The sequence below is a fragment of the Aphelocoma coerulescens genome, chromosome 28 (assembly GCF_041296385.1).
Source record: "Aphelocoma coerulescens isolate FSJ_1873_10779 chromosome 28, UR_Acoe_1.0, whole genome shotgun sequence".
Lineage (NCBI taxonomy): Eukaryota > Metazoa > Chordata > Aves > Passeriformes > Corvidae > Aphelocoma > Aphelocoma coerulescens.
In genome coordinates, this window is record NC_091041.1 from 2448710 (window position 1) to 2476599 (window position 27890).

Sequence of the window (27890 nt, forward strand, 5' to 3'; positions counted from 1 at the left end):
CCTGGAGAGTGAACCCTGCACTGTTTTGACCTTCTCTTCTGCCAGAGCCACCGTTGCTGTCCCCCAGTGTCACATGTGAGATGCTGGCACCTCTGCTCTGGGACATTTGTGCCAGTCAGGGGTCCATGTGCTGGCTCCGGGCTTAGGCTCTTCCCTTCCTTGCGTCCCCACCATGTCCCAGGTCCCCCTGCTTAGGGAGCACCCCCTGGCCAGGACCTGCACCCCAAATCCCACCTGCCCCCAGCTCCCCAAGTTCCCCTTTGGGTCCCATCTGCTCCCCAGCAGCCCCAGCACCTCAGGGCAGGGGAAGAACAGCCAAAACCACAACAGGGCCTTGGCAGGGAGCCATGGCTCTGATCAGGCTCGATTGGAGCCGATAATTAACAACCAGAGAAGATCGATAAGGGAAGCGGCTGTGCTGCAGCCAGGGACAGGGACTGGGCTGGGGCCCCTCCTGCCACCCCGGGGGTCCATGGAGCCACTCTCTGGTACCCTCTGCCACCTCAACGCCGGATCTCTGCTCCCATCCCGCATTCTCAGAGGAGGAGGATGGGAGATACACGTGTAAAGGCTCAGCCAGGTCCCCCGGGGAACCAGCCCACCACCAGGCTGGGGGTAACAACAGGGGGACCCCCCCTTATCCCGCAGACCCCAGGCCACGTGGGCGACGGAGCCGGAGCCGACACTCCAGGTCAGGGAGCTGCGGGGTGGGAGAAGGAGTTAATTCCTACACCGAAAAGCTCTTTGCCGGCATCTCGTCTCTAATGGAAGAGTCATGTCGGATTAGCGGGCGGGCGCGCGAGGCGCCGAGCGAGCGCCCTGCCTGCCGGCGCCCGGCCCCGGGGACAGCCGGGGAAGCCATGCGGAATGGCAGATCTGGGCCACTGTGCCAGCGCCGGCGGGGGCCGCGACCACGGCCAAGGACGGGCGCGAGGAGAGCCCCGCAGAGCTCCCACGCGGGTTCCCATCCCCGTGGCGGCGCCTCGGCGTCCACTCCTGGTGCCCAGGGATGCTTCTCCTCTGTTCCCAACTGAGCCAGAGCAAACAGGGGTGGGAAGGAAGGACGCCCCAAGCCCTGGCGACTCCGCAGCCGCTGCAATCCAATCGCCGAGGGTGAGCAATGCCCGGGCGATGGAAAAGTGGGTCAGGCACATTGGACACCATGTGCTCCTCCTCTCCTTTCACACTCCTTATCGCAGCCCCGATGGTAAATAAACCAGCCCGTCTCCCCAGCAACCCAGCCGGGCGCTGGGCTGTGCCGGGAGCGGAGTCCAAGGTGAGCCACGGTGGCAGCCATGGGAGCCAGCCCAGCCAGCTGGGAGCCAGGGATGAGCGGGAACCCCCAGGCCATGGGCACAGGGTCTGTCCGGCAGGCAGGGAGCACCGTCCCGGGCTGGTGGGGTGGGAAACGTGGGGAAGGCCCATGTCTTGGTGTGATGCTGCCTCTGCAAAGGGCACTGAGTTCTCTCAAGCTGGTTCTGGAAATGAGCCCAAGATGGAAAAACTCTAGAAAATGGGAATATTTGTCACCAAGAGGTATTTGAGGCACCTTGTCTCTCTTGGGATCTGTCAGCAGGAGCAATGGCTGAGAGCATCACAGCATCCCTGACCCACTGACCTGTAAAAACGAGGCATCCCAGGGGGCCCCACCCTGTATCATCCCACCGAGCATCCCCCTCCTCAGGTAACCCCAGTGGCTCCCCCGAGGCAGGGGTGGGCTGCTGCCACTCCCCCTCCAGCTGCTTAAATCAAGCAGAGCCCTTTGTTTTCTCCTTTCATATTATTTAATTCTCCTCTCCTCACTTGCACTGCAGGGGCAGTGGCTAAGCCCAGGGCTTTGCTAAGCTGGGATCGTATTAAAAGAACAGAGAGGAAGAGAGTTTCTGGTGCTAAGCTGCTTGTGGTAACAAAGATGGATTTAAGGAAACTGCTCCCATAGCGATATTATTGCCCAAATGCACCCAACCCTAAGGGAAAGCAGCTGGGGATGCAGGGAAAGGCCCTGGGAGGCTCCTGCTGGGATGCACCAGCAGCAGCACCAGCACTGCAGGGCTGGGGGGTTCTTGTGTGGGGCCACCAGGTGAAGCCCCCGGAGGCCACAGCTGGAGCTGGGACCCATAACCAGAGCTGAGCCCCTCAGCCGGGGCTGGGACCGGCCCACGGGCAGCAGTGGGTGGCTCACCTGGGCTTGGCTGTATTAAAAGCTAAGCCCTCCGGCACGGCTTTTTCCAGAGCAGCAGCCAAAAAGGTGCTTACGGGGCCAAGGCGGGCGCTGCCAAGCCCTAATTAGGGCCGCTCAGCGGTGCCGGCGTTAATGCGCAACCTTTCGCCTCTGGAGACCGGGATTTAACGCGCCGGGATCGCCTCGGCGACCGAGCGCTGGGCTTGGTGTGTTTGGTGAGAGGGGAAAACCCCCCTTCCTTCCCAAAATTGCACCAGGCCGGCGGCTGCCAAGCCTTCCTGGGCCACCAGTGCTTGGTGTCCCCAAACCAGCGGGATGCAGAGTGACCGGAGCCTGGGCACGGGGTGAGCCAACAGCAGATTCCTGGGCACTTTCCTCTCCCCTCTCTTTCCCTCACCTTCTCTCTGCATTAACATGTTAACTTTGGCCAAGAGCTTTTCCCACTGACCTACTGATCTTTCCTATTTTGGTCCCTGGAATTAAGGGATTGCTGGGATTAACTTGCACTAAAGCCTCCAGATCGGCTCTGGAGCGGGACGCCCAGGTATGGGCGCCATGGGCAGCCCAGGGCACCGGGGGCAGGAGGAGGGAGCCTGGCGGTGTCCGATGGCTCCAGTGAGGGTGGGACAGGGCAGCATCCCATGCTAGAGCAGCTCAGGTGCTGCCAGCTCCTGCTTCTCCCATTCCCAGGGTTTTGGCCCCACTGTGGTCAGGGCTGGACACCCACACAGATGATGGGGACGGTGGGGTACCCAGAGCCCCCCAGCAGGGATGGATGGGTGCTCTGAGAACCAAGCCCTGTCCTGGCAGCAGGGATGCCACCGAGGGGCTGTGCAGCTCCCAAGCCCCTTCCCCAGGGAGCAGCTGGTTCCCATGGCAGAGCCCTGAGTGGGCAGCCAGAACAGGACCTTGACCAGCACCTTTTCCTGCCACCAGCCGCAGCCTGGGGTCCCACGGTCATCCCCAGCTGAGGCCTGGAGGGGGGATGCTCCTGGCACCCAAGGAGCCTGCACATCCTGCCACATCCCCTGCCTGCCCCACAGGGTGATGCCCCAGTGTCACCAGCCCCCAGAGCCTCACTGTTGGTGACAAAGACAAGGCCACCATCTCGGTGGCCCCGAGCCCTGGGCTATTTGTTTGCAGTGTTTCCACAATATTCCAATTTGGGGGCAAAATAAAATCTCCAAATATCCCCTTTTCACCCCAGTCTGGGGGTTCCCCTCAAAGGCAGATGGCTTTTCCACCTGGAGGGGCCATCCCACATCCCTGCCCCAGCCCTAGGGACGTGTCCCTGCCATGTGCCCCCATCTGCCCCGGGACCCCCGCGCTCGCCGCCGGGCGCGGGAGAAGCAGCATCACATGAAACTCAGCAATTTTGTGGCTGGGAAGTTCAAAAAGATGGAGGTGAAGGAGGGGCTGGGGGGGGTGCAGGAACAACCCGGCTTTGAAGGTGCCTGGAGATTAACTCAAGGCCATGGTTGAGGCTCGGAGACTTTTACAGCAAAACCTCATTAAGGCGGGAGCGGGGGGAACGGGGGGAGCCAGGAAATCTTCTAAGCAGGAGGAAAAATGTTTGATTCAGCAGAAACAAGTGGGAAAAAAGCCCCCTTGAGTCCCCCCACTCCGCTTTTATCTGTCCCGGGGGGATCAGAGCGGAATATGAAATCTGCCCCTTTCCTCTTTCCTGTTTATCTCCTAATTATTACGCTGGAGATTCGGCAGCGCCGCGCGGTGCCCGGGACGGTGCCGAGCGGAGGCTGCGCCGCCCGAGCCGGGGGCGAGCGCTGGGGGGAGCTGCCCGGGGAGCCCCCTGCACCCCACGCCGCCGGGCTGAGCTCCCCGGGGCACCCTGGCGTGGGGGGGCCAGGACCGTCCTTCAAATGCCAATTTGGGCATCATTTGTGCGATGAGGTGAGTCTGGGCTCTGCAGTCTGGGCCAGGGAGACGCTGCCTTTGCCCCCTCCCCGGGGATCACGGAGCCCAGTGGGGTGAGCAGGGGGTGGGCTCAGCCAAGGGCTGGGGCAACCAGGGATAAAAGGAGCAAAGCCCCCCGGGGCAGGTGCTGCAGCCACCCACGGTCACCCAACACCGCGGCCCACTGACCTACTTGGAGCATCACTGCACCACGGGAGTGCGGGATGGGGATGCGGGGGGGGGGGGGGGGGATGTAGGAAGGGATGGGGATGCAGGAAGGGCTGGGGGTGCAGAGAGGAATGGAGATGCAGAGGGATGGGGATGAAGATAAGGACAAGGATGCAAACAGGGATGGGGATGCAGGAAGGGATGGAGGTGCAGATGGACAGGAATGCAAACAGGGACAGAGGCAAGGATGGGGATGTAGGAAGGGATGGGGATGCTGTGCTCCACCCCAGTGGACACCCACAGCCGCTGCCCGGGGCACAGTGGGGTCCAGCCCGGCCATGACCCGGCCGCTCCCCCCCAGCCCCTAAGGAAGGCTCAGCAGCTACTAATTGCTTGGGACACCCCTCGGGGTGCAGGGTGAGACTGAATGTTCCTCCCCCGGCAGCTCTGCTGGCCACAGCTCCAATTAGCCTCGTTATCCTGCGTCGCTGCTGATTAGGGGCCGGGTAATTGCCGCGGCGTTGGGTGTCCCTCAGAGCCACATGGCAGCAGCTATTGCATAAGCACCGGGCAGGCGTTACGTGAGCCGTGAGCGGGTCAGGCCAGCCCAGGGGCTCCGGTTACACCTGGCTCTGCTGTCCCCCAGGCCCCGGCCCCGGGCAATGACAGGGACAGCCCCGCACGGGCTGCAGGAGTCAGGGGTGCACCCCACTGCTGCCTCAGTTTCCCCCTTCTCCATGCTCTGCTTTGCACCCGCAGTGTGCTCGAGTGGCTCCCACCCTGCACCCAAGGCCCTGTGACCCCACAGCCCCATCCCATGGCCCCAGAGCCCCACACCACAGCCCCATCCCATGGCCCCAGAGCCCCACACCACAGCCCCACAGCCCCATCCCATGGCCTTACAACCCCACAGCCCCACAGCCCCACAGCCCCATCCCATGGCCCCAGAGCCCCACACCACAGCCCCATCCCATGGCCCCAGAGCCCCACACCACAGCCCCACAGCCCCATCCCATGGCCTCATAGCCCCACAGCCCCACAGCCTCACAACCCCACAGCCCCACAGCCCCACAGCCCCATCCCATGGCCCCACAGCTCCACACCACAGCCCCATCCCATGGCCCCACAGCCCCACACCACAGCCCCACAGCCCCATCCCATGGCCCCACAGCCCCACACCACAGCCCCACACCACAGCTGTTTGCCATGGCCCCATTAGCCCACGGCCCCACGCCACAGCCCGTGCCAGCCTTTGCATAAGCAGCACCGAGGTGCAGTGACTCACACCGCTGCAGCGGGGCCACGTGCCCAGCACCATGCCCGATCCCACTGGCTGCCAGGACTGGCACAGCTGGCCAAGCCACATCTCATCCCCATGGTCTGAGGGCACTGCCCTGTTTGGCGCAGCTGAGGGACCTTCATCCTGCACCACCGAGGCGCTTCAGCGGCAGGGCTGGGAGGAAGGGTGGCACTGACACCATGGAGAAGGAAAAGCAGTGGGACCCAGCCCCCGAGCAGGGGGTGCCCCCTTGTATCACCCCCACAGCCGGGGGGACACAATGAGGCTCAGTGGTTGCAAGTGCTGCAGTTCCCCCCGGCCCCACTGCTGCCCCCGCCCCCAGCCCGGTATGGGGGGACATGGCTGGACCCTCATCCATGGGGCACATCCCCCTGCCAGCAGCTGAGGATGAGGTTTGGGGACACCAATGCCGCGTTCACCCCGTGACCCACTCCCTGCAGGGCAGGTCAACCATTCCCCATGGGAAACTGAGTCACGGCAGGCGCCTGGCAGTGCCCGTGGCAGGGAGCCCACGGCAGAGCCACCGAAGGGTCCGGCCGTGCCAGCCCGGGGCTCGCCGAGCTCGGGGCTGCTGTCACAGCCCTGGCGGTGGTCGCCGAGTGGGGCGAGGGGCTCTGGGTGTGGGGCGGGCGATGCTGGCAGAAGGTTCCCCTCTCGCTGGGTGGGGCTCGAGGGAGAGCAAACAGTGATTAAGGCGCGATGGTGTCATCCGGAATTCCTGCTCACCTCCGGGCCAGCCAGGGGCAAGCTGGGCTGATCCTGGCGGCAGAGCCGTGCCAGTGGTGGCCACTTCAGTGTGGCCACAGGCTGGCAGTGCCCCGCCGTCTGCCCTGGCCCTGATCACAAAGATTTGGCAGCAAGGCTGGGCGAGGAGGAGAAGAGCTGGATGGTGGCAAGTGTCAGTTTCTGCTTCCTTATCCCTTCCTGGTGGCCATTTCCTTCCTCTGCCACTGGTGCCACCTGCACTGGGCTGGATCCAGCCCCGCTGGACCTGTCCCCCGGCATTGCCCTGGTGGGTGCAGCTCCTGGCACCGAGTCCAGGCCTGGCACCACCCAGGAACCAAAGGCCCTCCAGCCCCACTGCTTCCCATCACCAGCAACAGCACCAGCAGATACTGGGGTGAGGGTCCCTGCACCAACGAGCTGTGAACGGAGCTGCACCAGCTCCTGTCACAGCGTGGGGAGGGGGAGAGGGTTTTTGGAGGTTCTGTCACCTCCAGTGCTGCCACAGCAGAAGCAGCCCCGGGCAAGGCCGCTCCTCTCTCAGGAACAAATGTTACTGCAGGGGCTTAGCCACCAGTGAACTGGCTCCACCTCGCTCTGGCTTTCCTGGGGCCAGGACCCCAATTTAAACCCGGCCAAGTCCATGGGGTGAGACCCTGCTCACCAGAAAAAGGAGTCCTGCTCTGGTAGAGCCTCTCCACCTCCACCCTTGTGGCCCCAAAACCACGGGGCTGAGTCCCAGACCTGCAGCACCCAGCAGCTGCTCAGGTAACCCTGCAGCATCTCCTTCTCCCCTGGGTCTTTCCCCGGGTCATTCCCGAACCTGTCGGTGCCAGACCGGGCGCCGCACACGAAGGGTTAAGGAGACGGCGGCGGGGAGCGGGAGCGTGGATGGGTGCGTGGGTCCCGCGTTGCTCACGGCAGGTGTGGTGCCGCTTATGTAACCTCCTCATACTTTTGGGTTGCGCCGAGCACTCGGGGAGTATTTTCGCTCTCGCTCTGGCGCGATTCAGCCACGGCTGTCCCAACAGCAGCAATCGGCGACCGCCTTTTGGGAGGGGCGAGTTCGCCGGGGCCGGACCCTGCGTGCCACGAAGAGTCACTGCGCTGCTCCCGGTCTCAGTTTCCCCATCTGAAATGGGGCTAATGAGGGTGACCTGCTTCGGGCAGCTCCCGTGACCCCGGGGGACGGCAGCGGCCTCGCCGCGCACGCCGCCGGCTCAGGGGCTGCCCCTGCCCGGGGCGCTCGGGATGAGCACCGGGGTGGGATTTCTGGCTCCATCCGGGGCTGTGCTAGCAGGAGCCGTGCTGGAAGCAGAGCCTGCGAAGAGCGAGGCGAGACGTCGCCCCGCGTCCCGTCTGCGTGCCCATCCATGCAGAGGAGGCAGGAAAGCCGGGAGGAAGGAGCGAATCCGACCGGCGAGAGCAGCGAACCCGTTCCCAATCGCCATCAGCAAAATCATGTCAGACAGCAGCACTGGAGCGCGCTGGGCGGCTCGGCCCCTCCGCCCCCCGCACCTCCCGCCCCCAGCCCCGTCCCCCTCCCTGCCGCAGCCGCTCCCGCGCCGGAGCAGAGCCGGGCGGCTCTCGGCACATGGGTGGGAGCGCACAAAGTGCCACCACGGCTCAGCCCCAGCGTCCCTCTGCCACCGCCACCTGCCTGTGCCAGAGCAGGGGGACAGTTTCAGGAACAGCAGGGGCCCCCCTCTGCCAGCGGCCCATCAGCATCCCTGCACCCCCGGCTCAGCTCAGCCTTTGGGATGGATGTGGGTTGAAATTGCCCTCTTGAGCTGCGATTAAATGGTTTGATTTGAGTGTTGGGGGGCTGAGTTGTCCCCACAGGGCCTAGCTGTGAGGGCAGGAGGCCATCCAAGGAGGAGGCAGTGATGCCATGGGTGGTGATGGTGGCTGCATCTGTGCCTGTGGTGGGTGTTGTCTCCATGTCCATGGCTGATGTGGCTGTGCCATGCTTGTGACCACGACTGGATGCCATGCTCACGGCAGATGCCACACTCATGCTCATGGCAGATGCCTCTTCCATGCCTGTGGTGATGCCAGGTCCACGCCAATGTTGGGTGCCAGGTCCATGTCTGCAGTGGGAGTTGTGCTCATGCCTATGGCAGATGTCTTCTCCACACACATCAGGTCTCCAGGCCAGTGCCACTGTCCCCAGGACCCAGGCATCTCTGGGCACTGCTGAACACTGACCCTGGCACCTGAGCCCAGCGTGACCAGGACCAGCCGCCTCCACCCCTGTGATGTGGCACCAGGGAGGACTCTGGTGACCTGGTGCACCACAAACCCCAGCCAGGGGACTTTGCCCCGTGCCGACATCTCGGGCTCTGCACAGCGAGGCCGCGTTGTGTGGTCCAGAGCCACCATCTCTGCATGCCTTAGGCAGTGTGTCCCAGTGTCCCTTTATCCGGGGTATAACCCCCAGCCCCAAAGCCACCCGTGTGTATCCCAGCATGAAGGACAGGGTGGGAATGCCTCCCTGCCACCTTCAAAGCTTCCCACTACTTCCGTGGCACCATTCCCGACCCGCAGGTCTCCCAGGTGGGATGTGCCCCCAGACCTCAGCATCTGCACCCTGGCATGGGCACATGGGGCAGACGCATGGGGGTCCCCGCGCTCTCCACAGCCCCCCAGCGCCAGGTGTTGCACCTTCGGCAGAGGCCCCCCGCCCTGCCCTGCCCTGCCCTGCCCTGCCCTGCCCTGTCCTGTCGGGGGTTTGTGGGGTCCCCGCGCCGAGCAGGTGACAGCGCCTGGCGGGGGCAGCGGGGCTGCACGGGAGCGGAGCGAAGGAAGGGAGCGGTGATTCAGCGGGACACGCAGCCGGCCCCGTGCCTGGGCGAGCCGGGGCAGGACGGGCACCGGCACGGCCCTACCGGGGGCGGGCAGCCCCGGGGGGCAGCTCCGAGCTCCCCGCGGCCACAGCCGAGCGGGGGTCGCGCAGACCCCGGTCCCGGGGAGGCGCCGGCAGTGCCCGCGCAGCGCCGAGCACCGGGCGGCGGAGCGGCGGGGATGGGGATGGAGCGGGAGGAGGAGGAGGACGAAGGGCAGGAGGTGGGGCTGGAAGTGAAACCGATTGGGGGGGGGGGGCGGGGCGGGCTCGTCATGTGAACGGCCGCATGCTCGGGCAGAAGTGGGTCACGGCGCGGCGGAGGGGCAGGTGCCAGAGCCGCCCGGTGCCGCCCGGTGCTTCCCGGTGCCGCCCGGTGCCTCCCGGTGCCTCCCGGTGCCGCCGCTCTCCGCCGCGCCCCGCGCCGCTCCGGACCCCCGCGCCGCCCCATGCGCCCGCCGGCGCCCTGACCGCGGCGGACACGATGCGAGGTGGGTCCGGGGGGCTGGGGGCTGAGGGGGGCAGCGGCAGAAGTTGGTCCCGGTGGGGATCGGGGGGACCCGCACCAGCCTGGAGGAGGGGGACGGGAAGGACCCGACGTCAGCCCGGACTGGGATACGGGGGATCCGCATCAGCCCCGCGGAGGGGGCCGGGGGGACTCGGTGTCAGCCTGGACAGTGACAAGGGGGAACCCGCATCAGCTTCGCTGGAGGGGGACGAGGGGGACCCGTATCAGCCCCGCGGAGGGGATGGGAAGGACCCTGCACCAGTCCCACTGGGGGACACGGGGGACCCGCATCAGCCTGGCTGGAACGGGACAAGGGGGTCCCACACCAGCCCCGCGGAGGGGAACAAGGGGGGAAGGCGCACCAGCCCCGCCGGGGCCGCTCTGCCTCCTCCAGCTCCCCCTTCGTTAGGAATAAAATTCTTGTTTATTTTGCTTTGCTTTCCGACGCCGGCTTACACGCACTCTTAAGCTTTTCCCCGCACTAAACCCCTTAATCTCCTCTTCAATATGTTGCTCCCACCAGGGCTGGATTTATTGTAGTTTTTCCCCCCTTTTCCCCCTCCCCACGGCGTGGGGGGCAGTTTGGGAGGCTCCTACAGGGACGGGCGAGGGATCAGGTGCAATTTTGGGTGCCCCTTGTCCAGGGCAGGGGTGAATCGTGCCAGCACCTGCCTGGTTTTACCCGTTACCAAAGGCAATTCCTACTTTTCACCCCTCTGCTTTGCCAAGCAGGCGGTGGGGAGGAGGAGGATGGAGGGAGGAAGGCTCCAGCGGGACAATCCAGCGGGGCCTGGTGATGGTGACGCAGCGGTGGCCGGGCTCAGCTCTGTTCCCAACGTGCTGGGAGCACCGCTGCAACCTGGGCTGGGATTTTCATCCTCCTCTAAATCATTTTTCCATCATCCCCTGCCTTCCCCGAGCCCTTCGCCCTGCCAGGACTCCTTCGTGCCCCTCCATAAGTGTGTTTTGGGGGTGCAGGTCCTGGGCACGTTTTGGGGTGTGGGTACCAGGACGTTCATCCCTGAGCTCCTCAAATCCTGGTTCCTCCCCGCACCGCGGGTGCTGCGGCTCTGCCCCCACCGCACTCTTGTGTAACGGTGGGGCCGGGGTGGGTGAGGAGGGCGAGGAGAGCCCCCCACATCCCCTTCCTGCCTCACGACATCCTGGGTTTTCACCTTTATTAGGACGGAGGAAAGCATTAACGCCTGTCTAATTACGAACACGCCTGGCTCTTACGTAGCACTTGCACAGCCAGCACCGGCTTAATTAGCAACCGGGAGAACTTTTCCTTTTTTTAAAAAATATTTTTCTTGGCCCCCCTGAATTGCTGTGTGGCGACCCTAATTTAGGGCCAAACCCTCCTGATATCCCACCATTCCCCTCAGCCGGGCGTTTTTCCCGCAGTCCCGCGTCCTCATCTCTCTCGAAGCCCAAATGCCGCATGGCGACGCCAAATTGATTCAATCTCCATTTTCCTTCCCAAAACCGCCACCGCTCTGCCCCGTTCCCCCGGGGGCCACAGCAGCTCCTCGCTCCTGTCCTTCCCTGCGCCGCGGCTGCGCCGGGGCCGGGGAAGAGGCTTTGCCTTGTATAATCCTATACGGTTTCCAGCCCTCCTGCTCACTTGTTTTGCAAGCAGCGTGGCGAGGAGCGTGCGGTGGCTCGGCAGCCTTTGCGACTTGTCCTAGTGACCTAGATCTGTCATTGGAAAAATCAGAGAGGGCGGAGGAGGAGCTTCCCTGCCCGTTTCGGCGGCGTGCACACGCTGGCGCGGCCGAGGGCGGCCGGCACCCACCGGCCCTCCCGCACGACGGCTGCCCCTGTCCCGGGTACCACAGCGCAGGGGTGGCCGTGCCTGGCACTTCCCAAAAAAACAAGCCTGCAGGAGAAAGCTGTCCACTGGCTTTATGGGGTCCTGAGGGGTCCAGACGGGATTTGGGATCCCCCACCCCGATAACCCCAGGGGGAGTCTGCACCTGGAGAGGAAAGAGCAGCGGTGGGGGGACGGTGGTCCCTGTGCCCAGCCCAACGTCCCTGTCCCTGCTCCCTGTCACGTTTAACTTTGAACTCGCAGCGGCTATTTAAAGAGCTGCTAATGTCTAAATCAGCACGGTTTATCGGATGTGGTGAGCAGAGCTGCTCTCCTGCCTTTTTTTAGCCCCGGGGAGATAATTCCCCCCGGTTTAGCAGCAGTGCTGGAGGGGTTCTCCCACCGCAGCTTTGTCTCCACCCTGGGCTGGCACCCCCCTCCCCGCTGCCTCACCTTTGCCACCCTTCTCCACCAGCCAAAGTGCAAAGGGCTGCGTCCTGCGCCGGCGGGGCTGGCCTTGGCACGGAGCTGCGTGGCACGGGAGCTGCTGAACCGGAGCGGCCCGGGCAGGAGCCGGGCGGCCCTGGGGGAGCCACATCGCCCATCCGGCGCTACGATTTCCCTGTTGGGGGCACACACTGCACCGCGGGACAGGGAAAAACAGCACTTTGCTGGAGACTGGGGAGAATGCAAAACTTCCGTCCGCGTGGCTGCAAGGGAAGGTGGCCAGAGGTTGCCCCAGGGCAGGGTGAGAGCAGCTGAGCGCTCTTCTGGCCCAAGTTTCCAGGAAATCTTTGCTAATCAATTAGGAAAGCAGTTCCCCTCTCCAGCATCTCAGCCCGGCACGGAGCCGTGGTTGTGTCATCTAAATTTTCCCTACTGCCCACTTGGCCTCGGTGCTGCCGGTGTCTCTGTGCCTGGAGCCGGGGCTGTGAAGACCTGGCGTGGGCCTGGCTTGTTTGGGGCTCTCCAGGGTGCATGCATGGGGATGGGATTTTTTGGCAGTGATGGCCGAAAATCTCGGTGCTGGGAGACCCCGGGGTGCTGCAGCACTGGAGTCTGTTTAATAGCAAAGCCAACAGCAGATGTAAAGGGTGATAATTCCCTTTATTTCCTTATTTATTCCTACCCCAACAGCAAAACATAGCTGTGGATGGGGGAGCACAGTCACTCCCGGGGTTGGAGGTTGCTGCAGGGGATGCAGGAGCGGAGCCGGGGTTTAGGGCAGGAATGGGAAGATGGGGTGGCATCGTAGGTCCCCGCACGTCCCTGTGGGTCCCTGCGTGTTCCTGTGCAGCCTGGACTCATCCTCCTCTCCCTGCTCTGGGCGCACCAGGGGGATGCTGAGTCCCCCTGGAAGGGGAGAGGTGGTGGAGGCGAAGCATCGGAGCATCCCGGTGCCCTGGCTGGGGCTGGGGTGTCCAGGGGGGCTGCAGGGCTGCTGCCAATTACCAGAGGTGCCTGTCCTGCGGCATCGATCGAGCCCGGCAGATGGATGGGGCACGGAGCTGCTGTCCCAGCAGGATCACTGGGTAATGGGCCTGGGCACTGGGGAAGTGCCAGGGGGTATTTGGGGCAGGGATGGCCCCAGAGGCACGGAGACACCTCTGAAATACTCAGAGCTGGGATGCTCACCCCACTACCTCTGGCCAGGGCACCACGGCCTCGCGTGGCCCCAACCAAGGGAAGGGGTGGCCATATTCTGCCCCTGCGGGGTGACAGCTGGGCAGGCTCACCCTGGGGGACTGTGCAGAGGATTGTGCAGGGATCTGCCAGTGCACCCCAAACATCCCCCTCCCAGGAGTCCTCACCCTGCAGCCAGGGGCACCCAGTTCTCCGGTGGGAGTGGGGGCAGCTCCAAAAAGCCTCCAGCAGCAGTGGGGTCACAGCATATCCCGAGGCTCAATGGGGTGCTGAGGGTTTCGGGGTGATTCCCCAAAGCAGTGAGAGGGGGAGGGGAGGGAGGCCGAGGGGAGGGATGGGGGGACGAGGAGGAGGAGGATGGGGCCACCGTCCTCCCTGCACCACAGAGCGGGGTCCGGCCCCCCATGGCTGCGTCCTGCAGGGCCTACCTTGTTTTGTTTTGGGGTGCAAGGGATGCCCGCCCTTGGGGCGGAGGCGATGGAGAGGAGGGTGTGCCGGCGTGGCACCAAGGCCGGTTCCTGCTCCGGGGAGGGCGGATCTGGCTCTGCCGAAACCACCGGAGCCTCCAGCATGGTCTGGGGCGAGAGGTGCTGGGCTGGAGGGGACACACACAGTTGGGTCTGGGGGGGTGACAGGCGACCCAGCCACTGTGCAGGGACAGACCTGTGTCCCTCACCTGGAGCTGCAGCCCAGGGTGGCAAACGGGAGGTATCACCCCAAAGTGCCCCAGTATCCCCGCTCCCCGTGGCGGGAGGTCGGGCTGCTGCCCGGAGCCCCAGCCCGGTCCCGGCGTGGCCGCGGCCCCGGAAGGGTTAATGGCCGTGGTTACACAAGCGCGCGTGGCCACGGGCAGAAAGTGTGTCAGTGGGACAGGATGGCTCCAACCGCGGGGCCACGCGCAGCCGCCGCACCGGGGGCCATCGCCCCGCCACGGCCGGGCCCCGTGGCCGGACCGTGCCACAAGGGCCACTTACATAAGGGCCGGCCGGTGGCAGCGGGCCGGGAGTTGGGCAAGAAGTGTTTACAGTGGGAGGAGAGCAAATACCACTGCCGGGACATTTTAATTGCCGGCTGGAGATCATTATTACTTATTTTTTTAACCCTTTTGTTGTTTCTTTTATCCTGATCCCTATTTTAGCCCCATCGGCCTCAGGGTGGAGTTTCCCTGCTTCCTCCCCCAGAGGGGGAAGAGGTTCACCCCCTCCTAAATGCCCCCCTCCGTTCGCAGTGTGGCCGATGTTGGCACGGTTGTGGTGGGAGGAGATGCCAAACTCTCCGGTGGGGAAACTCAGGCACGGGGGGGTCGAGGGGGGGAGGAGGACTACCCGGGATTTGGGGTCTACCGTGATGTTTCCCCTGATCACAGTGAGATTTGGGGGATGCAAGAGCTGCTGTGGCCACCTCACCCACAGCCGCATTCCTCCTCATCCTTCTGGATCTGCCCCAGGAGGGTGTTTGGGGGTCGCAGGGGAGATGGTCCAGCCGCCCTGGGGGTCCGTGACTATGGCACGAGCGGACACGGATGGAGCCGGCTCGGTGATTCAGCCGGGTTTACAATCGGAGCAGCAATTAACCGTGCTGGGCTGTAATTGCCATCGCCAGGTTACGGCCCTATCTCCACGTCAGTTATTTGGGGCGAGCGTCTTACGAGCGGGTCAGGTGCCAGCGGCGGGCACGGCCGGGTAATTAGCAGGATGGTAATTAGAGCCCCAAAAGGCTGCGGGCACACGGCGGGTGCTCAGGGCTTCTCCTTCACCAGGACAGCATCATCGCCATCACCCTTGGCTCCGGCTCGGGGGGCTCTCGGGGGGCTCCCCTCCGGCGCGGGGGCGGGATTTGTCATCACACGAAGCTTTTGGGATCGTTGGTGCTTTTGGGGCATTGCGGGGCGGCATCGCTGGGCTCTGTAGGTGCCGGCGGTACCGGGCCGTGCTCTGCCCCGGCGCTCGCCGGTGCCGGTAATTCCGGGTACCGGAGTATCGGCCGCGGGCGTGAGGGCGCGGCGCCCGCGATGCATCACCCGCGCTGCCGGCGGCTGCAATTAACGTTGCATAACGAGCCGACGCCGCTTCCTGCCGGGGGTGGCACCCCCTCCCTGTGCCCCCCGCGATGCCACCACCTCGGTCCCATCCGGGCGATTGGGGCAGGGTGCCGGAGTGGGGCGGGGTCCCTGAGGTCCGGCAGCGTGGGGGAAGACGGCAGCAGGATCCAGAGAATTGGGGGGTGTCTTGGTCATCGGAGCTGGGTGATGATTTGGGGGTGGCCACACGTGGCCCTCCTGGTGCCTCCGTCCCCCTGCCAAAGGGGTGGCCCTGCGGCTGCGGTGTTGATGCAGCTGTGGGGGATGTGAGGATGCCCTGGACATCCCCGCCCTGCCCTGCCCGGGGAAATCAGCTCCGGTCTCCCAGGCCCAGAACCACGACAGAGGATTTGGGGAGGGGCACGGATGGGATGTGACTCCCTTGAGTCGGAGGGTGGGGGGACAACACACAGCCTTGGGAGAAGCCCAGCTCAGCAGCCTGGGGAAGGAGGGGTGAGCCCCCAAATCCCCTGGTGCCTATGGGGCATTGGGTTAAGCAGTGAGTCAAAGGATGCAGGAGGAATCCGTCCCTCTCCTTACACCTGGACACGGAGCGAGTCCTTCCCCAGTGTGGCCGGAAGCAAACCTGCCCCAGGGGATACAGGGATGCATTCCTGGGGGAGGACTAATGGCATCCCTGAGGGTACCAATGCCATCCCTGGGACACTGAGCATCCCTGAGGGACTGATAGTGTTGCTGGGAGGGACCAATGCCATCCCTGGAGGACTGAGCAGCCCTGAGGGACCTATGGCATCCCTGGGGGACCAATGGCACCTTGGCTGCTCCTTGCCCAGTGCGGCTTCACTGCCCCATCCCAGCCTCCCCCAAGCAGCAAGGGACCCCAGGACCCTGCCGGGTGCTGGGGTACAGGTGGCACTGGCTGAGCACTGGGACTGTCACCCGCAGAGGTGGCCCCACAAAGCACATCCCTCAACGAGAGCCGATGGCTCCCAGGGGAGAAGAGAGGCAGAAGGGAATTACCCGAGCAGGGATTTGCACAGGCCCAGGAGATTGGAAATAACCATAATCTGGCCAGGGGGGTTATTTTGGTGTGGCGGTGGCTGCCCAGCACCCTCGAGAGCAACGCCAGGCTGAGCCCAGCCGGGGGTGTGGGGGCTGGAGCGGGGATTAGAGGGTGCAGAGATGCCGGGAGGCACGTACGAGTCCCGGGAGTGCCGTGCGTCCCCCCCGCGCGGGTGGGGAGGGCAGAGCCAGCCCAGATTTGGGGCAGCTGGAAAATGAGGAGGACGAAGCCTATTAGCAGCTCAGTGCCAGCGAAGCAGAAGCGGGGAGGGAAGCGGATTTGTGGGGGGAAGGGGGCTGGGACCTTGAGCTGGCGATGGCTATATCGGTCCTGGGTTTCAAAGGAGCTGCTGGGGGGATGGGGGGGCCCAGACCCTCTGCTTGGGCCAGACCTCCAGCGGCAGAGCATGTGCTGCTGCAGGGATGGGAACGGTCCCTGTGCCAAGGCTGTCCCTGTCCGGGGCACACATCAGCTGAAAAATAAGGGGAATGATTCCAAAACAGGGTCCCAGGCAGGCTGGGGAAGAAACATCCCGTGGTCTCCTGGATCCAAGGGCTTTCTTACCCTGTCCCTCGCTGCTGGACGGGATGGGGGTACCCCACGCCCTGTCTGAGCTTTTTAGGGACTTCTCAGATGTGCAAGAATCCTTATGGATTCTGTGGGAAGGGCTGTGCTGCCGGTGGGTCCAGCTCTCGTGCCTCAGTTTCCCCAGGTGCTGAGCCAGCCCGCGGCTGTCGTGGACGGGAGGCCACCTCCCCCCTCCCGTTCAGCAGTGACCATTATTAACCGCCGTGCTTTCCCCCCTTTCCCCATCCCCTGCAGCCCAAATCGAGGTGATCCCGTGCAAGATCTGTGGAGACAAATCCTCAGGGATCCACTACGGTGTCATCACCTGCGAAGGCTGCAAGGTGAGCCCGGGGACGCCGGGAGCCGGATGCCGGCAGGGGGGTGGGCATGAGGTCTGGCTTCCAGCCGGGCACTTTCCCAACTCCTCCCGTCCCATCCCGGGCAGGGTTTCTTTCGGAGGAGCCAGCAGAACAACGCCAGCTACTCCTGCTCCCGGCAGAGGAACTGCCTGATCGACCGCACCAACCGCAACCGCTGCCAGCACTGCCGCCTGCAGAAATGCCTGGCACTGGGCATGTCCCGCGACGGTGAGTCGTGCACCCGAGGTGCCCCGGGGTCCTCAGGGGCCACCTGCTCCTCCTCGGAGCGAGTCAGGCTCTCAGGGTGAAGCTGCTTCCCCCGCAGGGCCAGCCCCGTGCAAGGAGGGTTCGGGAAATGCTTTTGCGTTTTCCACGGGAAAATCTAAACTGGTTCTGTTTGGTTTGACCCAGGGTTGGTCTGGGGCGGGGGGGTGCAGCCAGTGGGGTCCCAGTCCCACTCGGGGCTCACAGACCCCCAAACCAGGCACTCCCCCGGGAGCCAGGATGTTTCCCAGGGCGGTGGGCGGTTGTGGCTTTGCTCTGGGGGGTGAAGCTGCCCTGACACGGCCGCTGTCTCCTCCTGGGGCAGCGGTGAAGTTCGGCCGCATGTCCAAGAAGCAGAGGGACAGCCTCTACGCCGAGGTGCAGAAGCACCAGCAGAGCCAGGAGCAGAGTGGCGGCACCAAGGATGAGCCCGAGCCCCTGAGCCGCGTCTACACCACGAGCGTCAGCAGCGGCCTCTCGGACCTGGACGACATCTCCACGCTGTCGGACGGGCTCCTCTTCGACTTCCCCCTGACCCCCGATGGCAGCAGCACCTACTACAACCTGGACCTGCTGGCCTCGGCGCAGCCCTCGCCTGACCAGTCCAGCCTGGACGTGGCTGATGCCACGCTCATCAAGCAGGAGTCCATCTACGAGCTGATGCTGGAGCCGGCGCTGTTGGCACACGGGGCGCTGGAAGGTGCCCAGCTGCCCCCCGACATCTCTGTCCTAGAGATCGGTGAGTGCCAGTGCGGTGCAGGGCTCTGAGGGTGGTGCCTGGGGCCACCTCAGCACCTTGCAGGACACACCCAGCTCTGGGTACACCACACCTGGTCTAGGGGAAGGTGTCCCTGCTCACGGCAGAGGGTTGGAACGAGGTTTAAGATGAATAAGTGGATGGGATTTAAGCTTCCAACCCAAACCGTTCTGGGATTCTATGATAGCCCAGCCTCAGCTCTCGGAGCAGCCCCAGGGCTCCCTGATGGAGCTCAGCACACCCAAGGTCATGTGGCACATCCCCTGCTTGCTTTAGGCTCAGCCCCTGCTGCCCAATCTGTCCTCACACCCTGGTGACACCATGTGAGAGCCCCTCTACCCCTCAGCCCCAGCAGCCCCACAAGAGAGGACGGGGTTGGGGTCCCCAGGTCTCACCACCCGCTGTCCCCACCTTGCAGACCGGGTGGCACAGAACGTGGTGAAGTCGCACCTGGAGACGTGCCAGTACACAACGGAGGAGCTCAAGCGCCTGGCGTGGAGCCTCTACTCGCCCGAGGAGGTCCGTGCCCTGCAGAGCAAGGTGAGTGCCACTGTCACAGCCCCTGCCACAGCCAGTGTCCCCTATGCTATGCCGAGCTGAGGGTGAAGGTGAGGAGGGTGAGGAGAGTCTGTCAGTGCTTTGGGAGCTGCCCAGATGGGGAGTTTGGGGTGGCAGCTCACATCCCAGGTGTCCTAATGCCACCATCCCCCATGAGTGGCACAGCACTGGGGTCTCGTCCCTGCCCCAGGGGGTCACAGAGCCGGGGTGCCGGGGTGCCAGCACACCCTGAGAGTGTCCCCCGTGCCGCAGAGCTGCGAGGCCATGTGGCAGCAGTGCTCGCTGCAGATCTCCAACGCCATCCAGTACGTGGTGGAGTTCGCCAAGCGCATCGATGGCTTCATGGAGCTCTGCCAGAATGACCAGATCATCCTCCTGAAAGCCGGTAAGAGGGGGGGACCCCACCACCCCCCTCGCGTCCCTGCCGCCCCACTTCACGTCCCCACTGTCCCCCTCGCGTCCCCAACACCTCTCCTGAGTGGCAGCCGCAGGGCCAGAGGCAAATCTTTTCTCTTGGCTGGTGCTTTCCTTTCGGGGGTCCCCTCCCTCGCTGCCCCAGTTCTCCCAGTGCTGGGGGAGCAGGTGCTGGGCTGGAAGGAGCTGAAGGTCGCGTTTAAGGGCAATGGTGAGGGGGGGCACGTGGGGAGTGGCTGCCTTGGGCAGAGGCTTTTCTCCACAGCCGCCCTCATCCAAATGTCACCCAGAAACTGGGATGGAAATGGGAACAGAAGGTTTTCCCCTGGGAGAAGGGGTGCCAAACTCAAACGGTAGCAGGAAGGATTGAGAGAAAAGGATTGGCCTCTTCTCCCAGCAAGAGACTGGGAAGAGGAGGATGATGGCAGCGCACACCCACGTCCCCCACCCTTCCATCTGCCCAAGCTGGCGATGCTGTGCCCAGGCCGGGGAGCTGAATGTGCAAAATCCCCAAAACAGTGGAAAAACCTCATAGTTTCTAATCTGTCAGAGCTGGGGAGCTGAGATTAGCACCCAGCACTGGGGACATGTGCCAGTGTCCCAGCGGGGTGCTGTACCCCGAAGCCAGAGCTGGCCGTGCCTGACGCGCTGGAGTTTAACTCATTCTTTCATTTCTTCCTTCCATTTTCTTTTTATTTATTTTGTTTTCACCCTTTCCTCTCTCTCGGTGCTCCACCACAACCTCGGTCTCTCTGTGCCTGGCTGCGAATGACTGGATAATATTTCCCTTTGGTGAAATATTGTGGTCACAATTGGACACCTAAAAAACCCAACCAATCCCAAAACCCAAACTGGATTTGTTGAAATACCCATTCTGCTCTTGGGAATGAACAATCTGGACCTCAAACGTGCACTGGGGGCTTTCCTCTTTCTTCCATTTGGTCCTGGGGTGATGGAAACCCCCCGACCTTCCCCACCCCACCCCGCCCTGCCCTGCCCTCGTCTGCGCTCTCTCTGCCTACATCAGGTTGCCTCGAGGTGCTCCTGATCCGCATGATCCGCGCGTTCAACCCCTTGAACAACACCATCCTCTTCGAGGGCAAGTTCGGTGGGATGCAGATGTTCAAATCTCTCGGTAAGAGCTGCCTCGCTGCCCCTCCCTCGGGGCTCTCCTTCCTCTCTCCTTCCTCTCTCCTTCCTCTCTCCTTCCTCTCTCCTTCCTCTCTCCTTCCTCTCTCCTTCCTCTCTCCTTCCTCTCTCCTTCCTCTCTCCTTCCTCTCTCCTTCCTCTCTCCTTCCTCTCTCCTTCCTCTCTCCTTCCTCTCTCCTTCCTCTCTCCTTCTCTCCTTCTCTCCTTCCTCTCTCCTTCTCTCCTTCTCCTCTTCCTCCTCCCCTCCCTCTCCTCTGTTTTCCCTCTCCCCCTCCTCCCTGCCTCTGTCCCTCTCCTCTCCCCCTGCAGCCCAGGCAAGGCTGGAATTTGCAGCCAGATGAGCACCCAGGACCTCCCTTCACCCATCTCGTCTCCCAAAACCTTTCCAAGCTCTGGGTGCCGCTGGGTTCTGCTGATGGCTGGGCAGAGCAGTGACAGTGATGTGTCCCTGCTGTCCCCTGCTCAGGCTGTGATGACCTCATCGGTGCCATCTTCGAGCTGGGGAGGACCCTGTGCCGCCTGCAGCTGTCGGACGAGGAGCTCGCCCTCTTCACCGCTGCCGTCCTGCTCTCCCCAGGTACTGGGGGGCCGTGGGGAGAGCCCCACATCTGGGGGTGTCCTCTGGGGAGAGCTGACCCTGTAAACCTCAGCGCTGCTTCCTTGGTGGATGATTTCTGTTATTCCTGGGAGAGGAACTTGGGGGAAAAATGCATCTAAAGATGCACAATAAAATGCATCTGTCAAATCTCCTCGGTGGGAGGAGGAACTGTGTCACCCACAGCAGGGAGTGTAGAGAGGAGCCAAGCGTCCCCAAAACCATCCTGGAGAGCAGGAAGGGTTAAAAGAGCCAGGGGCCACTTCCCTGTGCCTGGGGGAGACCCTGGGGTGACTCTGACCCAGTGGTGACTCTGTCTTTTGCCTCTCGCAGACCGCCCGTGGCTGACCGAGTCCAAGAAGGTGCAAAAGCTCCAGGACAAGATCTACGTGGCCCTGCAGCACGAGATCCAGAAGAAACACTCCGCCGAGGACAAGCTCTCAAAGGTAGTGGCACAGGAAACCCAGCCAAGGGTGCCAGGAGGTGTCTGAGCTGGGGGACGTGGCTGTGCTGGAGCTCCTGAGCCACACACAGACATTTTGGGGAGCGAGACCTCAAACCTGTCAGAGGAGAAGAATTTCTCCTTCCAAGGGCCATGAATCTCCACTGTGGTGCAGGCAGAGGTGCTGCTGAACCTGGCAGTGCATCGGGAAGTGGGGATTTTTAGGCGAAAGGAGCCTTTTTGGGAATGCCTTGGAGCTGTGGTGGGGAGGAGCCCCCCCTGTGGAACGACGTGGGTTTGGGGGTGAGGCCAGGTTGCTGCTGGGCTGTCCAAAGGTGGGGAGTCTGCTGGTGCCCCAGTGCCAGGCAAAGCCACCCGTGGTGCCCAGGGAAGGGGGAACAGCAGTGCAAGGGACACTAATTGGGAACCCAGTGGTCCCCAACCCCCCCAGGTTGTTCCCAAGGGAGGGGGAACGGTGGCAGCAGGGCCACTACACACAGGATCCCAGCGGTCACCAGTTCCTTCTCTCCCTGCAGATGGTTTCCAAGCTGCCCTTGATGAAGACCATTTGCAACCTGCACTTGGACAAGCTGGAATTTTTCCGTCTCCTGCACCCGGAGACTGCCATGAACTTCCCCCCCCTCTATAAGGAGGTTTTCAACTCGGAGCTTCAGTACAGCGACCCCCGGGAGAGCTAAGGCCGGGAGCCAGCGGCCCCCTTCGAGTTCCCCAAAACTTGGAGACGAACTGCACTTCAGAGGTTTGGGGCAATTTATTTAAATCAAATAATCAAACTCAAGAGAACCCCGGGGGGTCAGCGGTGCCTCCCCGGCCCCGTCTCCTCGCTGTGGATTGCAATAGCTCTTGAATGTAAAGCACCTTGAAGGAAAAAGCAAACGGACTTTGCCATACCAGTGAAATGAATGTGAAATCTCTGCTCGGGAGAGGAGATGCTCCCGGCAGTGGTGAGGGACCGGCTGCTCCCGGTGACACGGGAGGAGGGAGAGCCCTCCCCGCTGTCCCGGCTGCACTCTCCACCTCCGATTTTTATTTCTTTATTTTTTAATTATTATTTTTATTTTATTGTTTGCTTTGGGTTTTTTTTACCCAAACACCAGGCATGGGATAAAGAAGGGGCAATGCTGACTCAGCTGGGTGGGGTTAGGGCTGGAGCTGAGGAGAGGGAAAAGACAGAGCCTTTGCTTTATTTTGTGTCCCACGGGTGCAGCGGGCCCACGGGAGCTTGGCCAAGAAAGGTCTGGCTGTGGCCAGCGGGGGATTCAGCACAGGATTTTCCTGTGGAGAAGGCTGGTTTGAGGGAAAGGATTCCCAGCGCAGCAGGGGAGAAGTTTTGCAGGGTCTCCATGCCCTCCATCACAGCATTTTCCCAAATTCCCAGCTGGGTGACCGCCTGACTTTGCAGAGCCCATTCAGCAGTTCACCTGCCTCGTGCCACCTTTCTGCATCCCAAAAGCTTTTCCAAGCCCGTGTGACTTCAGCCAGAGACCAAATCCTGGCCATCCCACCCCAGAGGCACCCGTGGCCACTGGAGGGGCTCCAGGGCTGCCCCCATCCCCGCGGTGGCCGCAGCAGCCGTGGCTCTCTGGGTACTGCTGTGTGTGTAGTTCTCTTATCGATCCCATTAAAGCCACCCCACAGTTCAGCACCCAGAGGAGGGTTTGTGACCCTTCCTCCACCCAGCCCACAGCTGGTCCCACTCCCAGGTTCCTCCTTCCCACACCACACACGGGAGCACAGATGTGGCTGCCTGCTGTTGCTTGAGTTGGACCCAGGCTTTCCCCTCAGTGAGCTCCTTAGAACTGTTATTTTGGGGGTTGTTCTCGAGTTAGCAGGATTTACGAGCTTTTTAGGGGGAGAAACTTCCTCTTGGAGTCAAGGGGAAGTGAAAGGTCCTTATTCCTTCCCGCCAAGGAATAGGGGTGGTTGGAAGGGACGTGGTGTGTTTGGGACCTGCTGCTCCTTTTGGGAGGCTCAAAAGGGGATGAAGGGAAGGATTTGTGGGGTGATGCTGTTATAGGCCACAGCAGCAGGGGATGCTTGAGAGACTCCGTGGCTCTGCAGATGGATTTTTCCGTCCCAGTTCCTGCTCCTGCTGTAGCAAATGCCAAAAACTACAAGGGAAAAATCTGCTCCGAGGCAGCCCCAGTTTCTGCTGACAAAGGGCTAAAATCCCAAGCCCCTTTCCTGCTTCGTGCTGATTCCTCGTGCACCCAATCCCATCCTGCGGCAGCTCGGATCATCCCCGAGCGTGAGCCAAAAACCTTCAGTTCCACAACTGCACCCTTTCAACCAAACAAGCAGCTTTCTTAGTGACGTGAGGGACATTCCTGCTTTTATTAAAAGACCTCCTAGGGAAGACCATGGACCAACCTTGACGAGGGAAGACTCCCCAGGAAGCTGATGGGATTTCTGCTCCGCTCGAAGGCAGAGGGAAATTTGGGACCGCGCTCCTTCCCAGCAGCTGCCACCTGCCTCGTGCAGCCCTGAGCTCCCTGGGTTTGCTGACCACATCCAAACTGCTTCTGGGAGCACACTGGAGCCCGCCAGCCTTGGCTCCCTCTCCACTGGAGCCAGGTCTCTGGGAAAAGGCTGCCGGCCCTCCCACAGCCCCCCGCGACGTCCAGTGCCAATGCGTCGCTGTCCAGCACAGCGTCCACGGGGTGGGGATGTGTCCGGCTCCTCTCCTGCCCTCTCCAAAGCTTGGACAGAAGTGAGAAGTCAGAACTGCCTTTTACATCCTGAGGGTTGTGCCTTTTTTTTTTTTGGAAGCATCATTTCCGACAGCACCGTTCACTTCCCGGGAAAAGCACCCCCAGAACCTGACTGTGCTTCTTCACAGCACCGCCGCGCTCGGAGGGAGCAGCCCGCGGGTGTTTCGAAACGTTTGGGGACAAAGAGGAAAAAAAAAAAGCACACACCCTTCTTTTCACCCTCAGTATTCGTCAGCCAACAACGCCACCGACTTCATTTCATCCGGCAAAGAACCCAGGAAAGCACCTTAACTCGGGAACAGGTGGAGCCCTCGCCGCCGGCCGCGTTTCTCTGGCTCACGACACAGCGTCCATCCCGTGGGGAGAGCTTTGGGATTATTCTGAGCAATAAGAGCCCCCCGTGGGAACCTAGGGAAGACTGGAAGTATTAAATGCGTGTGACTCGACCTGCCAAACCGCAGGAACCTGCACTTTTCAGTTCTCTTTAAAGGAACCGACTTGATTCGATGATTTCTGGGGAGGGGATAAAGTGATTCGGTGTCAATTCGGTGATTGCTGGCCTGGGACGGGCACCGCGCATGGAAAGGGATGGCAAGGGATGGCAGCCCCTGCTGTGGGCTCGCCAGGGCTGTGCCAAGGTCCCTCGCACCCCGCTGGGCCACCCAGAGCCCCGAGCTCACAGGGAAAGGGCGAACGACAAAGCCTGGGCAGAGATGCCTGAAAAAGGGAGAATTCCGCTCTCCCCTGTGGCCAGCGGGGAGGGTGCCCAGGAGCCCTGAGCCCCCGCTGGCTCCGGTGCTCCGTGCTCGGCGGCTCGGAGGCGTTCCCATCCCAACGTGGGATGTTCCTTTCCAACAGCCCTGGGCAGCCTCGGCCGCCAGCGATGGCTCTTTTCCAGACCAAGATTAATTTAGTGTTTGTTTGTCTGCTCTGGCAGTTTAGCTGAGTGTCCATTTCCACCCACAGAACCCTCACACTGTGTATAAAGATGGATCAAAAATATATATAATATATATTCTTGTGAATGTTGGTGCAAAAGAGAAAAATATATAAAGTTTCAGTCGGCTTAATGTTATTTTTTATCTCTATGAATGAAAGGAAGAAATGGAAAACCTTTTATTTCCATTTACCACCCCTCCACATACACTTACCTGTAGATACCAACAGGTTTTATGGAAATGTTTTACTTTTTAGATTTAGGAAAATGCTTCTGTTCTCATTGAATGTTCTGTCTTGTAAGATTGTAATTTCTATTTTTTTAAAGAAAAGAAAATAACTAAATAAAATTTCCTCTTTCAGACCAGTCAGCTTAGGAAGGGAGGGCAGGGGAGGGAGAAATGTTTATTTAAGGACAAAACTGTTGTTGGAATTTTTCATAACATTAAATAAAAAGTAATATAATGTATGGATGACAACCTTTTTCCTGAGGTGTGTTCTGTAGGTACATAGATGTATATTGCACAAAATTTACGGGAAGAAAAATAAAGTCTGTTTTACAAGGTAAAAAAAAAATATAATGTTGGAAATAGTGATTTTAAATTTTAGCAAAGGGTGAGAGTGGAAGCAAATCCCTCAAAGTGATGGGAAAATCTTTAATTTCTTCTTTCAGGACCGAGCTGTACCAGAATCCCAGAATGGTTTGGGTTAGAGGAGACTTTAAAGCCCACCCAGTGCCACCCCTGCCATGGGCAGGGACACCTCCCACTGTCCCAGGCTGCTCCAAGCCCCAGTGTCCAGCCTGGCCTTGGGCACTGCCAGGGATCCAGGGGCAGCCCCAGCTGCTCTGGGCACCCTGTGCCAGGCCTGCCCACCCTCCCAGGGAACAATTCCTTCACATTATCCCATCTATCCTGTGCAGGATTTGGACATAAGGGGAGATTTCAGACTCTTGCTCCACTTAATGCCAGGAACACAACAAAGGGAGCCAGGAGGAGGCTGGATTTGTGCCCTGTGGGTGTGTGTTTGATTTGGAGCCCTTGGAATCACTTCCCAGCCCCTCTGCATGCTCCAGCCTGGGCACTCCAAGGAAGAGCAGAGGTCTGGGAAAGTCCTTCATCTGGGAATCCTGTTTAAGCACCCCTGAGCTGAGGGACAGGGACAGCACCTGGCAGTACCAGGGACACATTTTGAGGCAGGAGATTTGGGACAGGTCTGGAGGGATGGTGCATCTGTGGGAAGGAATCAGGGACAGCCGAGGAGCATTTGGGATTCATTTTCAAACAGTTCCCAGCCCCAGGAAGGAACGAATACCCCGGATATAGCAGGGCATTATACATGGATGTACCTGTATGTCCTGGATTTAACAAGGATGCAACGCCAGGGACAGGAGCCCAGGGAACGGCTGGAGCTGGGTCAGGGCTGGGCATGGAGCCCAGGGAAAGGTTCTTCCCCCCGAGGCTGCTGGGCACTGCCCAGGCTCCCCAGGGAATGGTCCCGGCCCCGAGGCTGCCAGAGCTGCAGGAGCGTTTGGACAGCGCTCTCAGGGATGCCCAGGGTGGGGTTGTTGGGGTGTCTGTGCAGGGCCAGGGGCTGCACTGATGATCCCTGAGGGTCCCTCCTAACTCAGAATATTCCAGGATTCTTTGAATCTCTGCTCTGGGTGCAGACAGGGATCACTGGGTGTGAAATGTGCAAATCTCATCCTCGTTTCTTTCTGCTTCCCCCACAAATCTCACCAGGTGCCCATTCCCTGCTGCCTGGGCAAGCCCAGGGCTGTGTCCCTCAGCAGCACAGCTGGGCTGTCCGGGAGCTGTGGAGCAGAGGGGAATAATGAAAAGGGATCCTTGGAGCAGTCAGGGTCAGTCAGTTGCAGTTCCCATTGCTGCCCTCGGCCATTCCCGGGGCACGACACGGCTCCTCCTCCACCTTCCCACCCATATGGAGTTCAGATATTGCAGGAGAAATCCTGGCTGCTGCCAAGAGCTGCCAACAGCCTGAAACAAGGCCCAGCCTGTGGAGATGTTGGGAAAGGCCATCACCCACTTTGGGGATGGAGGGAGCGGAGCTGGGGTGTCCAAGGAACCGCTGTGTCCCACTGGGACCACCAGAGCTGGGGGTGCCACCCTTGGATTGCTGCACGCTGACATTTTGGCTTTCGTTAAAAAAAAAAAAAAGGCTCTTTTTTTCACCCAAAAAATCCAGTTCCTTTGGTGTATTTCACAAAAATAAAATAATAAATTAAAGCATGGCAAATCCGTTTAAAAATTCCTTGTGAAGAGCTGCTCCTTAAGCAAAAAAAAACAGTTCGGGAAAAAATGGCTCCAAGGGAGAAGCTGGGAATTGTCAAGGAGGTTTCACACCTGAAGTCCGGGGTCAGGGTGGGCTGTGGTGGGACGGGATCCCTGTGGTTGTCCCAGGGGACAGGAGTTTGGGGGTGGCCCGGGCGGTGTCCCCTCCCCGGGTCCGTGCCCCGCTGTCCCCCAGCAGCGCTCCCGCTCTTACTGGTCCAGCAGCACTGGATTTACTGGGGCCGAGTGACCTCTGCTGGTTCACACCCAAAATATTCCCTGCGTGCCGATGATCCGCAGGGATGGGAACAGCAGACCTGACCCTTCCTTCCCAAAAAAAACACCCGCCCAGCTGGAAAATCCTGGAGCCAGTGGCACTGCCCGCTTTGGGGACAATCCCCGGCAAAACTGGGCAGCCCAGCCAGAGCAGGGGCTGAACGCAACCAGTGAGCCCCGGGAGCTGCATTCCAGGGAAACCTGGTGGGGTTTGGGGAAATGGTAGGGAAAGTTTTACAGAGAGAGGTGTCAGCATTTGGTCAGCTGAGAGGGATGAGCCTGACACTCCCTGGGGTTTGGAGTGACAGAAACCACGGCCCCAGCGCTTGGAAATGACTTTTAAAGCCGAGTTGGG

The 27890-nt window shown here is 61.3% G+C and overlaps 1 protein-coding gene across 1 annotated transcript; it reads left to right on the plus strand.

Moving 5' to 3' along the window:
• The first annotated feature begins 9427 nt into the window (after window positions 1-9427).
• On the plus strand, window positions 9428-25525 carry LOC138099620 (nuclear receptor ROR-beta-like). Its single transcript, XM_068996984.1, has 10 exons — window positions 9428-9620; window positions 17018-17103; window positions 17208-17349; window positions 17711-18124; window positions 18561-18682; window positions 18953-19085; window positions 20142-20249; window positions 20730-20840; window positions 21192-21304; window positions 21837-25525. Exons 1-10 carry the CDS (start codon window positions 9614-9616, stop codon window positions 21996-21998), a joined length of 1398 nt encoding a protein of 465 aa, XP_068853085.1. The 5' UTR covers window positions 9428-9613; the 3' UTR covers window positions 21999-25525.
• The last annotated feature ends 2365 nt before the right edge of the window (window positions 25526-27890 follow it).

Coding starts and splice junctions, on each gene's coding strand:
- LOC138099620 (XM_068996984.1), top strand. Junction 18,683..18,952: donor TCCGTGCCCTGCAGAGCAAG/GTGAGTGCCACT, acceptor CCCGTGCCGCAG/AGCTGCGAGGCCATGTGGCA. Junction 21,305..21,836: donor CCGAGGACAAGCTCTCAAAG/GTAGTGGCACAG, acceptor CTCTCCCTGCAG/ATGGTTTCCAAGCTGCCCTT.